Raw genomic sequence first — 15,547 nt, forward strand, 5'->3', positions numbered from 1 at the left:
AAGTATTAGATTGGTTCTTGTCAAGGGGCTTGATAATAATTCATGTGCAGCATTTGGCAAAACAACAGACAACCTTTCAGCAAAGTAAAATCACCAGAGTCACCAAAGCACAGGGAGGAGAAGGTGAAGGGAAAAGGGAAGAGTGAGGAAAGGAGAGAAGGGGCTAGAAAGCAAGGAAGGAGGCGGTGAGCCAAGATGTTTTAAGATGTCCCCTGTCCACATTATTATTTTTTAATAAGTTCGGATGATACTTAGAAATCATGTGTCTACTTTTGTACAGTTTGCTCTCAGTGTCTGTAGCTCTATCTGAGTCTCCAGTCCGCTGTTGATGAAGTATCAGCCAATGACATAATCACAAAGGGAGTCCTCCAACCGCTTCCTCTGTGACATTATAAGACAGCAGTGACTTCAACCAGCCTTCAACAAATCCATCTAGCATTCAGTATAACCAGTACACAATCTGTCGCAGTAGTAATACTGTCTCCCATCACTGTGTCATTGGATATACAAAAGAGTTACTTATATTGTATGCTGAGCACATTGTCCACACATCCTTTGTAATTTATGTCCTTTAAGGTTGAGAGTTCAGTCTCAACACATGTGGTCTTAGGGTTTTGGTTGCGGATGGGAGGCCGGTTCGGGTCCCTCAGCAAAGGGAAACAATCAGTAGTGGGAGCACAACAAGGGTAAGAGCGAGCTGGCGGCTGATGGGGGGACGATGGAAGGAGGCCCGTCCAGACAATTGGTCATCACACTCCCCGGGGCCCTGGCAGCGAGCCCTCTCGCACAGGACGCCCGTGAAGCCGGGGGAACAATGGCAACGCTGATGGTGGTGGCAAGAGCCACCGTTCTGACAGCGCAGCATCGCGTTGTCACACACACGAGCTGCGGAGACGAAGGAAAAAGGGCAGGGGAGACAGGGAGGGGTGATTAATAGATCACTCAGTGATGGGGCATCAGAGAACTTAAACAGGCAAGTTCACAGGGCACAAGCTGCCTCCTCTTGTCCTGTCTGCATCGCTCTGCGTCCTTAGAGCACAGCTGACACATTAGGGAGGGTGAAGCCAAGGACTTCTTTGGATAAGTGTGCAGAAGGAGAGGAGACAGATAACCAGGACACATACTGTATGAATACTAGAACGCAGCCCACAGCCTGTGACAACCCTTTCCATGAATGATTGTTTATGACAAAAGAACACAGACAGACGTTTTATGGATTTGTGATTATTTTTAGGAGCACCAAAGGGACTTCAGAGCAAATAATCCAGGCAAAACAAAAGAGCAAAACAAACCATGGCAGTGATGAGGTGAAATTAATGATTAGTGAATCCAAGGATGCTGGAGTATTGTTAAAAACAGTCCCCTAGTGCAGGACAGGAGAATTAAATTTGTGTTCCCTCTGGCACAATGACACTCAAAGGACAGAAAGAGGAGAAGACGCAGGATTGATACCTGGCTCCACCTGCACCACCACTGCCTTTGATATGCAAATAAGCACTTTTTAGTATTTCACCAATTGTTGTTGTTTTATTCTCTGCGGTTAACCTTACAACAAACAATACAATTCCCTGTTAGAGGAAAATTATGTTAAATTGAGGTCTGCATTGTTCTTCTGGCCACCAACCATGTTTTTGTCATATAGATTGATTGGGACTACATAAGCCAATATTCACATTTACAGACAAAAACAATTATTCCAGGAAGCCTCTCTGCCGAGAGAGGTGAAATCCTGGAAGAGGTAATATTTGCCAAGAGATTTCAGTGTAATTGGATATCTCTACTTGCATAAATACTAATCACATTTTGGGTTTTCTGTAATGTGGCTCATGCATCAGAATAAACGCAACAAATAGCTTTATCATTGCTCCTGCCAAAACTGATTAAAAAGGCATTGGTATTGCATTTAACTTAATAAAATTCCCATCTCCTTCACACAGACACCACTGCTGTTATGTGCTTTAAATGGAAGGTATAACTGAGGATAGAGGGTTTTTATCATCAATATGGGATTTTCAATAATTCTGTGATGAAGTGCTGTAAATTACTCTTGTGTTGAACCCACTTTCCTTCCCTCATCTGCCTCTCCTTTCAGAAACCCTAAGAGGTTTGGTATGACAGCCTTGTTGTGTTAAACTGTTTGTATGTTTTTATGGACAGGTTTATAATGGTGGCATTATAAGAGCATATATAGCAGCTCCAACAGTAAATCAAACTCCTTACTCAAAATGCAGCAGGTCTTAAGGCTGCGTTGCATGCTAGATTTCTCCTTGTGTGATTGTTGAACACTGGTGCAAAAGTAATGAGTCTGGCAAGGAGCCACTGCTCTTTAATTCAGAGACTGACAAGAAAACTTGACATTTACAATTGATGTTTTAGATAGATGGCACTTTTTTCGTCCACAAAACTCGAATCTATGCTGGAAGTATGACATCATGATATTTATATTTAGATGGAACACAAAAAACAGACACAAAAGACTCTGATCTGCAAATCATATCACGAATAAGCTGTTTGTTAACATTCCAGGTCAATTTAAAGGGCAAATCAATACTGAACAAGAAAAAGAATAATAAAAATGAAAAATTATAATTTTCATAATTAGAGGCAGTAGTGCAGCGGTGAAAGGGGGTTAGATTAGAATTCTGAAATTGTTATTGGATGTTTTAGTGGCTGGAATGCCATGGCTCTCTGTCATGGCCACTGACAGTTTCTGTACTGTAGATTTTGCACAAAGCACAATATTTTGTCTATATATTTTGCAATTACTTGGTGATGCAAAGCAAGGATTAAATAATTACCGTTGCTATAATCAATTTTTCTTTAATAACAATAGTTTAAAAATAATCAAGAACTTTCCAGCTACCGAGATTTTCTTTCACTGATATCCCAATGTTAACATTGAACTGCTAGATTTGTAAATAAAAAAACTTTTTAATAACAAGTTTGCAATATTGCAGGTTTAATCCCAAGCCAAAAACAGTTTTGCAGGTTTGTAATGTTTATTGTAATGTTTATAATCAACCTAACCTAGACCTGTCCCAAAACACTAGATGCTAAATAAGCTTGGAGGTATACTACAAAATTGACATTTGTATATCAACTACTCAGCCGGTGTTATCTTAAATTCTTTATTAAATACCTCCACAACAAATTAAGAATCAAAATGGGTGAAGTATTACTCTAAGCCCAGCCAAAATATGGCTCAGGCCCTGACAGTCTTTGTCCAAGTTTGACAGGATTTAGACTTCTATTCAGTCCAGCCATGCCCAACAAATGAGCACTTTACTAGTGCAAAAGTGTCTATACTTGAACTTTGCATGCATTAGAGTGGACACCTGAATTTACGAGTGCTGCTCTCCTATCCTCAGAGCGTTCAAACATTAATGGCCCACTGGCTACACCCCAATGAGTAATTTCAAAGCAGCTTTCTTATTTTACAGCTAATTGAAAACACCTGCTCTGTGTGTTTTGGTAAAAAATTACCATGGGATCAGTGGAGTCTCCATTGTCTATTCTACACATTAACTAGTTTCCTGTGGCCAAAGGATAATCTGTGTGTCCTACAGCAGACCCTGAGGACCATTGTCTTTCTAAAAGCATCTGTAGCCCAATTTGTTTACAGAAGCTGAGGCCTAAGCCTGCGGTGTCTTTGTGGAGCAACAGGTCCCTGCTGTCATCACAAAATACAGAGAAAAATAAGTAATTTATTATGTGTTGCTCACAAAAAACCTCACTTAGTGAAATATTATGTGTACTAATAAAGTTTGTATGTTGGTATCTTCAGTTACTATCTATTATAGATACAATTAACATTCTGTGAAACTTTTAACTCAACACAGTGAGAATTCCTTTAAAATTGTTGGGCTATTTAGTGTACAATAGTATGCATTCACATGTGCAGTGTACACAATACAACTAATTTAAACTATTCAATTTAAATATTTATATTTAGAAATTCAATCTTAAATGTGAAAAACTATTTGGTATGAAAAGCCAAATGTGTAAATAGAAAGAATGTTTAAAAGGGCATTTTTTTCAAGTAAGTTTGCACTTCCATCACAGCAGAGACGAGAAAGATTTAGAAAGAATCATCAGAATTAGAGTGCCCCTTAAAAAATCAAATATGAAATACAATATCATGCTGTTTGAATGATTTTCTACACGTAACTGTATCTTTGTATCGACAAACTTGCCTGTGGGAGACACAGTCTTAGACTTGTGCTGGCAGCAAGTGAGAAAGCACCAATTTGATTCCTGGTTAGTCACCGGCAGACTCTCTCTGGGACATATGGGCACCTCGCACCTCGGTCAGATGTGTGACATTTTAGCAGTATAACTGTTATGACAGATCTATCCTTGGGCCTTGGTGTTGCACGAAGCAACATTGAGAAAATTCACCACAGCAACAACACTACAGTGATAGACAGGATGGACCAAGAGCTGAATTAAATTCTAATATTGCGGCTTGTGTGACTGGAAACATAATGACACTGAAAGGTGTGGGTTTTTCTTCCTCAAATGTGATTTTTTTTGCTTTTTTTGTCGTACTGTGCCACATTCTGTTAGACACTACAGACTTAGATTATTTTGTGAATTAAAGCATATTTAATCTACAATGATACTGTGATATTTGACAAATTGTCTCTCTTGAGCAGTCTGCTTTGGTCCAAAACAAGGAGTACTCGACTTGCTTTGCTTGGGGAACACTTTTGCAAAATGACAAGAGGCCATAGCCCAGTTAATAAACAGTGCAGACATTTAGGGTTTAACCCGTACCTCTGTTTGGGGTTGCCCAGGGGACATTTTATTCATAAGAAAGCTCCATTAGTCTATTTATGTTTTTTTTTCTACCTGGCACCTTATTTGAAAGTAAAAAAAAAGAAAAATGACATGGTGAATCAATTTATTTCATTTTGAACTATAATATGATCAGCGGCACACAGGTACTTTATTTTGCATGCAGCCATTAATTGAGTATCACTGTCATAAATATAATCAGGCAGCTCCCTGATCCTCTCTTTCCCAGTAAACTCTAGATGTCCTAAGTACTCTCCGACTGAAGTTTACGAGATAACAGCGTTTTGTGGAAGATCTATTTTGTATGTGATAGCAATAAGTTCAAAATTTAAAAAAAATCTAAATTCTTATCAATAATTTTAATATGAAATGAATCACTGAGTTATGGTATTAAAGATTCCCCCGGCTTTTTATTTTATTTCTTGTGAACATGATATCTCACAAACACCTTGAGGTAATTACTTCAAATTTGGCACAAACGTCTGCTGCTAGGACTAAAAGATGAGCTGATTAGATTTTGGTGGTCAAAGGTCAGACCTCATAAAACATGTTTTAGGCCATAACTCAAGATTTTTTATATGCTAATCATGACAATTTCACACCAATATCTAATAGGATAAAATGATTAAGTGATGACATTTTGGACAGACATGGATGTTAACTGTACCTGACTAGCTGATGGATTCATTTAATACTTTAAAAATCCTTTATAACTCTAGATTCACCAGCGCAATTAACTATAACTGGATACAGTTTTCAGATACAGAATCTGCTAATTATAGGCTTTGAGAAAGAATTGTGTTGCTTAAATTACATTGGATCAATGTCTTTTTTTCCATTGTGTCAGGGTAAGCTGAAACCTGTGTTCAGCGATGCCTCCTGTTATCAAATTAACATGAAGGCTTTGTCATTAGTCATGACTTGAGTCTCTGAACTTCAATAAGCTGTCAGCTGCATAGTAGCACTTGACAGTGGCAATGATACAATACTGCATCTGAAGATAGTAAGTGCCTGATTTTCCTTTCACTCAAGTCCTGTGTTGGTAAAAGCTTGTCAAGTCAGAATTGGAACAAAAGAAAGTGCCATTTAAGAAATAGTTAATATATAAAATATTTTCTTTCTTGCTGACAGTTAGATGAGAAGATTGTTAACACAATCATCCAGCAGCAGCCTTTTAGCTTCGTTTAGCACAGATTGGAAGCAGGCTTGTTTGACTTTGTTGAAAAATACCCTACCAGCACAAATAAAGATTTGAATTTGAATTTTGTTTGTGTAATCTGTACACAAACAGAAATGTAAAAATGAGTTTTGTTACTATTTGTTGGAAAACAGCAGCTGGATGTAGTGAGGTCCTGGAGTCTCCGCTGGTTCTACGTGGCTGTTTTTTTGTCAAGAAATAAGACACAACACATTTTCTAGTAAAGTTTAGAGGTGCTGTTTTGCATATTTAAAAACAAAGTCTGGCTAAACTTTTTTTCCCTCTGCTTCCAGTCTTTAAGCATATTTCCCAAAATGTCTAACCTGTATCTATGAAACATTTTACTTTTTTAAGATAATTTAAAAATAGTTTACACTGTTTCACGTATGTCATTTTTACTTTTTAATCTTCATTTTGACACAATCAAATCAATCAAGCAAAACAAATTCTAATCATAATCTGCCTCCATCTTCACAAATATGAGAATGATCTCTTTTCTTTGTTCTTATATCATTGTAGACTGTTGGTTTGACAAAAACAAATGTCACTACTGACTGTGGGAAATTTGAGGTTTTGTTTTCCAATGTTTAATGCCATTTTATAACGATAGATTCATTCATCAATATCTTTTTTTATAGATTAATCAATAATAAGAACGATCGTCAGTTGCAGCCCATTTGGTACCTATTGCACATGCTGAATAACTTCCCTGTGTTTATTTCAGCGACACTGCTGTTGCAGTATAAAATGTCCCCCCTCTTTGCACTAGAACATTTTTCCTATGTAAACACCTACTGTCAAAAGGCATTTAGAACTGCTAAAGTAACTGCAGGATGGACCAAATGAGTACATCTACATGTAAAAAGCTTTTCATTGAAATTGTTCTAGGTCTGAGTGATGCTGTGTTCTGACACTTTATATGGAAATGATGCAGATTACACAGGAAAGCAGGGTTGTTTGTAATCGACTCCAGTGCAGTAACCAGTTTCTTTTGACCTCTGACTGCAGCAAAGAATGGATTATTTTCATAGGTGCATCTCGTTCCCAGCTTTGTGAGTCCAGAAAGAGAGGGAAACACCCTGTCTCGATCGTGGAAATCCTGAAAGTCCTCTTGTTTTTTTCTCTCCTGGCTGTGAGAGCAGTGGTGCAGATGCAACTTAAAACTCACTACACAGGATATCTGGGTTTGAGGATTAGCCGGAGATAGCTAGAGATCAATCTACATAAACCCCCCTGAAGCCTCTTCTCTCCTTCCCTCTACTTCTTCTCTATCCTTTTTTTCCTTGTGAACATGGCATAGAGGGTATACCCCCAGAGAGCATTCTTGGTAATTAAAAAGAGGGCATGATCAAAGGGGTTAGGAGGCTGTGGACTCGGTGATCATGAGTCATGTGGTCCATTCCCTAAAGTCTGCCTTGTAAGACCAGCTTGTGTTTGTGTGCATGCAGGATGAAAGCATCTCAGCTTTAGGGAAACAACCTATTTGCAAATTCTACATAACACTGTTTTTGCCAATCAATAAGCAGTCAGTTCTTTATTTGTACTGTTAATGTCATGCTGAAGTTACAAAGCCTATAAGCCTACCTTGGTTACGATTTGCAACACCAAGAGATGAAGCATTTGCTCGATCTGTGTAAAGATGGGAAAGGTTATATATTACACTGAGTTGTCATATGTTTCATGCTGTTATGTAGTTAAAGCACAGGGACAGCATGCAGAGATTCTCTTTTTTTTTTTTAACAATAATCTATGAGTTATCTTGGCTGGTTTGCCTCAGAATTATTGGAGAATTTCTGCCACTTGTTTTGAAATAGTAAATGGACTGATGTTAAATTGTGTGCATGCAGCTTAAATGAGTGATTCTTCCACAAGACAAAGGCAGAGACATGTACATATGGTAGCTGCTTTTGTTATCCAGTATGAGGAGTCGCCTTCAGGCAGCAACATGCTTAAGGATGCATGGTGGGAGCCATGTCTTCATGATATTTTTGTTCTTTTCTGGCTTTGGGCAAATATCTTACTGTTAAAACCACTTTACAGCAAATATTTTAGTTTGGAAGGGAAAAAATAGTTCTTTATAGTGCCTGCTGATTCACTGGCCCAAACATGCAGGACTCCTACAGTATTTTATGAAATAGCAAGTAATTTAATCTAAAATCATAGCGCTTTTCAAAGTTTTTGCTTATTAAATACTAATTGTACACATTATATAACTGCTGACCATTTTGCAAAGCATGCTGTAGAGTTTTTATAATATTTCCTTCCTTAAAACAATGGATGCCTGGAAAGTAGAATTAATCTCAGGCATTGAGGGTTTAACATTGGTCCATTTCTATTCATTTCTGTACAATATAGAAATATTTTGGCATGTAATCGCTCAAAAAGTTTACAAAGCTCCATGGTCTTTAAGTTAACTATTCATAAATGTTGATGCTACATGGAAATATATGAAAATCTGCCATTCTTTTCCAAGAAAGACAGGTATACATTTTTAAAACATCACAGTATAGCATGATTTGCAAAACTATTAGCACGAGTATACACGAGTAACATGTATTTATGTATATTTGAATTGTAATAAAATAAACATCATTTTTAAAACATTTCTTTTTCTTATTAAAATAAATAGAAAATGTGTCAATGTGATAAGAAAATTGTACTAGTTTCTTTTATATTTAAAGTCTTCCAGGAATGTTTTTAACTATTAAAACTGGAGACAGTATGGTTTTTCTCACACCATGCACAGTTCCATTCATAAAAGTATCATATTAAGATGTTATTCTACATAAATGCCTTGTTAGGATGGAATACATATTCATGAATGATAATGGTAATGTACAGAACAATTTCTCACACCAACGTCATCAGTCAAGCTTAGAGTTAGTCACCACTGAGGGAGGAAACCATTAGTCAGCATGCCAATTTAAAAAGCTTGATCAACTTACGCACTGGTCCATGATTGCTGGGGATACCTGCGTAAAGAGCAAAGAAACAGTGTTTCATGAAAGAATTGACTCATATAATGGAACTCTTCAAACTTTACTGCAAGAGAAAACAATTGTTTTCCTTGAATAACTGAAAGCCCACCAACACATCAAACTGATCTCCACTGTGTCCACTGATTAACAGCGGCCATGGCTCTGCAGAGAACCCGGCCACTGCATGGTCCAACACCCGCCTACTTCTGATGATAATAACAGGTCTGCCAATGACAAAATGTCAACATAATCAAAAATCTAGATGCGGAAAACATCTTTTCATCAGCCTTTTCATTTGTTTAAAAATAAACATGTATTTGACAATTTGCCTTCCTTATCTGCTTTTGGCTTTGTAATGTTCTGTATCATCATGTCATAGAGCATCTGCACACAATTAATACACTTTGTTGTAATCTGCTCCGGTTGTCAGTTAAGTGTTATTGGCAGTATCTAGAAAACAGAGATAAATCCAATCAAAGAAATAATTTGCCTATGATTTATTGCAAATTGAAGACAATATGCTGAAAAATACATTACATTTCCTGGATGTGATGTTGACAACCCTGTTGCAGACTTTTTCTGAAAGCCTTTGTGTTACCAGTATCTGGCTGTTGATTCACCATCTTTGTGTTGCGTTAATGTAATCAGCAGGGAAATCCTACCCTGCGATTAACGCAAATTCTTATAATTTTCTAGTGCTTTATCACATTGTCCTTCTCTGATTATATTTCACAGGGTTTTCATATCTTTTGTACCCTATTCATCACATAATTACCAGTTTGGGGCTGTCACAATACTGCGGCAGCATGGAAAAACACAGATCTTATGCTGCTATTTGCAAGAAAGCAAGAAAATGGCAATTCCTAACCAAAAGTTGTTCTGTGTGAGAAATGGAGGGCAAGCAATATTGCCCTTTGAAGCCAAAGCACATTCTACAGTCTGATCAAACTCTTAGCCCCAACCTCTCTTAACCTGCGAACCCGCTTTTGAACACAAGATGAGTTGACGCTTTCTGCAAAGTGGACTGTCAACATAATTCTAGAAGTGATTCCTCTTCAACTCTCCAGGCTACTTACATATTTTTTTCTCCTTCTTCTTTTCGGGAAGCCTTGGATTTGAATCACTCTCAGTCACTCTGCTGCAGACAGCTATGGCCCATAGCAACGCAGGGCTCCATTTTTGGCTCTAATTTATCAGATGAAGGGTCATGTATGTCCATATATCTGCATGTGCAGGGATTTGAATATGTAATAGACCTCGCCCTGTTCCTACCTGTGAGATAAATGACTTCCATGATTAAAGAGGAAGACTTGATGACGGATGAAAGCTATTAGACCATAATTACATTTTGCACGTTCAGCATATTTGTCTTGATACGAAGCCTGTATGTTTAATATCCTCATAGGAAATATGAGCTTCACATAATGGATAAAGGCATGTTACGGGGCCTGGGCTTTACTTATGAGAGAAATAAGAATAATTCAAGACAAAGGTGTGTTCATTGAACACCTGGGGGACCAATATTATTACGTCACTTCCATGTGTGACATTATTGCATGTAATGCCACTGCCAAACAAGTGCTAATATTGCTTTTGATATGGCTAGACCTTGGTTTCATCAGTTCAGTGCAGATGCGGCCATGTGTTGGATATTTTAATAACGGCCTGTCAATCTCACAGCGAGCACCACATTGCAGGGAGACTCATAACACAGAGGTGCAGGGGTAAATCCAGCAATATCTCCTTACAGTTCACAGACGTTCCCAAAAACAAACTCCCACTCACAATCAAATGTGTTGCACACCCACTCAGTTTTGTGCACAAACATGCATACACAACCACAGACTCTTAACATACATACGACTCATATAAATGACTGAGTAATTCTCAAATTCATCATCAACAAATAGCCCATGGAAGAGCAAGTAAGTGGGACGTTACTGACTGTACAAACGTACACCAAATCAGTGGATCAAATGTCAACCTCACATCTATGTACAAATCTAATCAGAGGACCATGTCTGAGAATTCAAGTCAGACAATTAAACTGAGCATTTATAAAAATAAAAAAACAACTGCTGTCAATTCCAGCAGACTGCTGCTGCTGAGTTTTGGACTGAAGGCTGAATCCGTGTGAACGGAGGACCAGAGGGCTAGATCTTCCACCATCTGGCCTCGGCTAGCCGTCCACCACCACATCCCTGAGCCGCTGTATTAGATTTATTGAGGCAATGAGCCCCCTGCCTCAGGCATGGGATTTGATAAATGTGACTCAACTCCCGTCCAAGATTATAATGGGGATAAGGCAAAAGAGCACCTTCTGCCTCAGAACTACCACGTGAACAGGCAGAAAAATATCTAGGCATTAGGTGACACAAAGTAAATTCAATGCAATGGAATTTATTTTCACTTACTGAATGAATTAAACACACCATCACTTATCAATTATTAAGTCCATACAAAACAAACCTCACATACTCAACAAGTGCTCATATCTAAATAACAAAATAGGTCATTTGTCATCACTACCTCCCAAAATGAGCCATAAGACTGTTCTGAAAAACACTCTTATCAAGGTTTCCTGATTGGCCTGTATGGGTAACATTTAGACAACTAAAGCTACTGCAATAATGTTAGCTGAAGGTTTCCTTACAAGACTTTTGAGGAGCTTTCAACTGTATCCTACAGTCTTACTGAAAACCCTGTGCCTGCTCAAGGATTGGCTTGGGGCTTTGGATGCGAGGAGATGAAAGGGGTCAAAACGATCAACGAGGAGTCAGTGGATGGCCAGACGGATGAGCTGAACACAGACACACTCCAACAGTCACAAGCTGTGCATTCGTTGCTTGCTAGCTTACAACTAAGTCTGTACAGTTTAGAAATTGGCTGTTTTTTTGGCACATAAATTGTCAAAATGGTCAAAATGGTACGAATGGTCAATTGGTCAAATCCATGCAAATGATGCGAGGAAAATGTTCACTTCACTTTACGTCTTAACAGACTTAAAAGAGATTTTTTAGAGTAGAATGATGTCCTGTTAGTTCCGTCTTTGCTTCTGAGTGAGTAGAGATAAGACATATAAGAAACACGTAAGAAAAGAAGGAGTTTAATGTCAAGAGTTTGAACAAGCGGCCAAGGTTGTCTTTATACCTCCAGCAGTGGCGTTAAGTTTTTGGATTGTCCAATTCACATGAACAAGCATTTGGCGCGAACTTCCACTTGGACTCAAGGATGAACTGATTTGATTTCTGTGGTTAAAGGCCAAGGTCACTGGGACCGCACATCCGTCCATTTTCCTGAGCTCAGCATCTCAGGAAGGCCTTGAGTGATTTATTCAAATTTGACACAAACCATGAACTGATTCCAATTTAGTGGTCAAAGGTCACTGTGACCTCACAAAACACATTTTTGTACATAACCCAATAATTCATATGCTAATTTTGACAATTCACAAAAATATTTAATTGGATAAAAAGATGGTTGGAGGAGGCATATAACTGCGAGGCAGTTATTCGAGTTTTACTGTCTGATATACTTTCCAATACAAATTGCACTTCCTTTTGTACTGGAGGAAGATAACTAAGTCCACCACCCAAATATAAAACATATTGGGAGTATCTGATTAGAACAACAAAAAAAAAACATTCAGAGAGGGGCAGCCCAGAAGAAAAGAGGTTATATGATAAAGAGGTGCAACAATCTCTTAAGAGCAAAAAGTAAAACTTAAAAGGTACGATGTTTCATTATTGCATCAGATACCAGTGTCTGCTGTAGCCAGATTGGAAATGGTATATTACTGCCAGCACAAAAAGTCTCTATAGCCACTCTTTATCTCCCAAACATAAGAAATACTGATATACTTACATATATTTGCCGTTCCTTTGGGTATAGGGAGGTAGGAGCCCACACTCCAGGCTCTTCCGTGGTAGTGCCTCTTACAGCGGCTGCAGTCTGGCCCTGTGGTGTTGTGTTCACACTCACAGCCCAGCTTCCCCTTGTCAAACACACAGCTGTTGGCATGCAGGTTACACTTGCACCTGAGACAGAAAGATAACAACAAAAGACAGACAACGTGAATAAGCTTCATTCTGCTGCCATTGAATCGATACCCTCTGGACAGAATGCACAAAGTCTGCCCTTGCTGCGGTGTGTATTTGTGCTTGAATTGAATTGAAATCCTGGTGGGTTATCCGACTCAGATCTTGGCTCCACTAAGTTTCATTAGTTTCTCCTTTTTAAAAAGATAAACAAGATCTCATTTGTCGTTTCCTCTGTGGAGAGAACAACAATGCAAATAAGTCACTTTTGCCTCTCTGAGAGCTAAATAAAAGGCACTCTGTAAGATTCGCTAATTGAGAACAAAACAGGGATCTGATAGCGAAATGATAGCACAAAGAGAAGCCGTGTAGCCTGAGAATTCTCCTTTTCTTCTTTTTCTTCAAAGTAACTGTGTTATTTGGCAAGGGAGCCTTCAGGCAAGAAACCCTACCGGTCGACAGAGCTGGTTTATTAGACAGAACTGTGGCAGAGCTGACAGACGCTGCTGAAACGAAGAGGAGAGAAGGCATGACGGCTTTCAACACTCAACCAAATCCCCCCCCTCTTCTGACCATATGGAACAAGCTCGCTCATATTTTCTTGAACGTGAAAAAAAAAAAAAAAGAAAAGTTTGTTTCAGTCTCACTTGTGTGTTTCTAAAAACATGGATGAGCAGGGAGTAAATTATGTGTACTCAGAATGTAACCCTTTTTTTAAATTGTAGTGAGAGTTGTGTTTACTCCGGTCTCTGTCAGAGGCAGAACAGGCCGTGTTTGTTGTCACATGAGATATTCCAGTTCATATTCCATGCTTATTCCAAATATAATTCTCCGTATTTGATTTTATTCCCAAGAGGGTAAAAGGTTACAACTGGTAACCTCAGCTTCTTAGTAGATTGGGGTTGGGGCAGGGTGACAGAATCAGTTGGAGGGAGGGCTACCGGGGGGGGGGGGGGGGTTCTGACACACTACCCGTCCCCAGGGGTTAGGGCGGCTCAAGGTTTCACATCATGCCTATGTTTGTTGTTACAAGTGCTTCCGTGAAAAGATTTCTCCCATTTGAGACCGAGGAGCCGGGTATCTTTCGCCTTCATTCGCCAGTGAACATGAGACAGATAAATGACAGCAGCAGTCAGAAAAACATCCATTCTAATTGACTTCCTGGCCTTACTTTGACATCTCACATTAATGATAGATAACTGCGGGAAACGAGGGAAATTGTAGCCTGTTCTGTAAAGCTGATATGCAGCAGTCAAAAGCCGGTAAATAAGGTCTAAATGTGGATGTCTGGTAACATCCACTAATTGGTAACACTTTATTTTAACCCCTCTGTTTAGCCTTTATAAATATCATACACACATATTAAATATGTATACCACTATAATACACTATTGGGTTGTAAAATATCTTTATAAAATTACTTTTTGAAAGGTGCCTCATTAGGGTTGGAATTGTTCACACATATAAATATTAAAAAGTATTTGAATAGAAGATATTCTTTTTAACAGCTCACTCCAGTTTTAAGGTGTATAATAATCATTAACTAAATGATAACGCACAAATGCAAGCATGCATGCACAAATCCTTTGTATGTTACCATTAGGGTTTTAACAGAGTAGCAACAAGATATTCATATACTGTATCAACTAATAACGCCTATGGGTGTACATACTAAGCTGTAAAAATACAGTATTTAAACCTACTATTATTCATTAACTGATTATACATTAGTTATGAATATGTTAAGTGAAAATGGTTGATGTATATAATTATTCATCATCAGAAGTGCCAAGAAGAGCACAATTATTATTAACACCACCATCAATGTATAAAGACCTCACTGCAATTTTAGAAATTATACAAAATGATTTTGGATGTTTTCAATCACTCAAAGTACTCCAAATTCATTAAATCTTACTTTATCATGCAGGAATTCACATAAACCTTAGATGACCTTGGGAACCTTTCAGTTTAAACCAGAAATTGTCGTTTCAATGTATCCTTGTACAATTCAAAATGATCTACAAATTAAGGCACATTATTTTTTGTAGTTATAGCTACGAATGCTGGATGAGACCAGCCTGGCCATTTGCAGTAACACAGATTTCCACAGTTAGAGCCAAATTAAAGTTGAAAACAACTTGGGTCTATACGTTTAGATAAAATCATCATCTTTCCTCAGGTTAAGTACCGTCTCACAACATTAGCCGCCATAATGGATGCTACTGAATACCAGCTCTCATTCACAGCAACTAAATGCTATTGCCTCTTACCCTGCATTCCCAATAGTCCTTAACTTTTTAATCAATTAAAGTCCCTGCTCTATAAAATTAATGACTGGGTGTAGCACTTCTGCCATGCTGACAGCAGCAGCTCCCTCAAGTCAAGAGCAATGAGATTTGACCTTCCACTTAATTAAAAACCAGCAAAATCTGGATCGTCGAGCCCAACCGGTGCACGTAGTTCACTCAGGGGAGCCCTGGGATGTGATGCTATTGCCGCTGGCATTGTCATATTGAAATCAGAGTTTTTCTGTC

General features: G+C 38.4%; 1 protein-coding gene across 1 annotated transcript in view; it reads right to left on the reverse strand.

The window, feature by feature from the left end:
• Positions 1 to 646: 646 nt before the first annotated feature.
• The window catches only part of LOC129089209 (netrin-G1-like), a 48,722-nt gene continuing 33,821 nt past the window's right edge, over positions 647 to 15,547 (reverse strand). Inside the window, exons 3-6 of the mRNA XM_054596600.1 lie at positions 12,838 to 13,010; positions 8,941 to 8,967; positions 7,580 to 7,624; positions 647 to 885 (exon numbers count right to left, since the gene is read on the reverse strand). Of these exons, the coding sequence (XP_054452575.1) occupies positions 647 to 885; positions 7,580 to 7,624; positions 8,941 to 8,967; positions 12,838 to 13,010 (484 nt within the window). The remainder of the gene's footprint in view (positions 886 to 7,579; positions 7,625 to 8,940; positions 8,968 to 12,837; positions 13,011 to 15,547) is intronic.

This window comes from Anoplopoma fimbria, chromosome 3 (genome assembly GCF_027596085.1).
Source record: "Anoplopoma fimbria isolate UVic2021 breed Golden Eagle Sablefish chromosome 3, Afim_UVic_2022, whole genome shotgun sequence".
NCBI lineage: Eukaryota > Metazoa > Chordata > Actinopteri > Perciformes > Anoplopomatidae > Anoplopoma > Anoplopoma fimbria.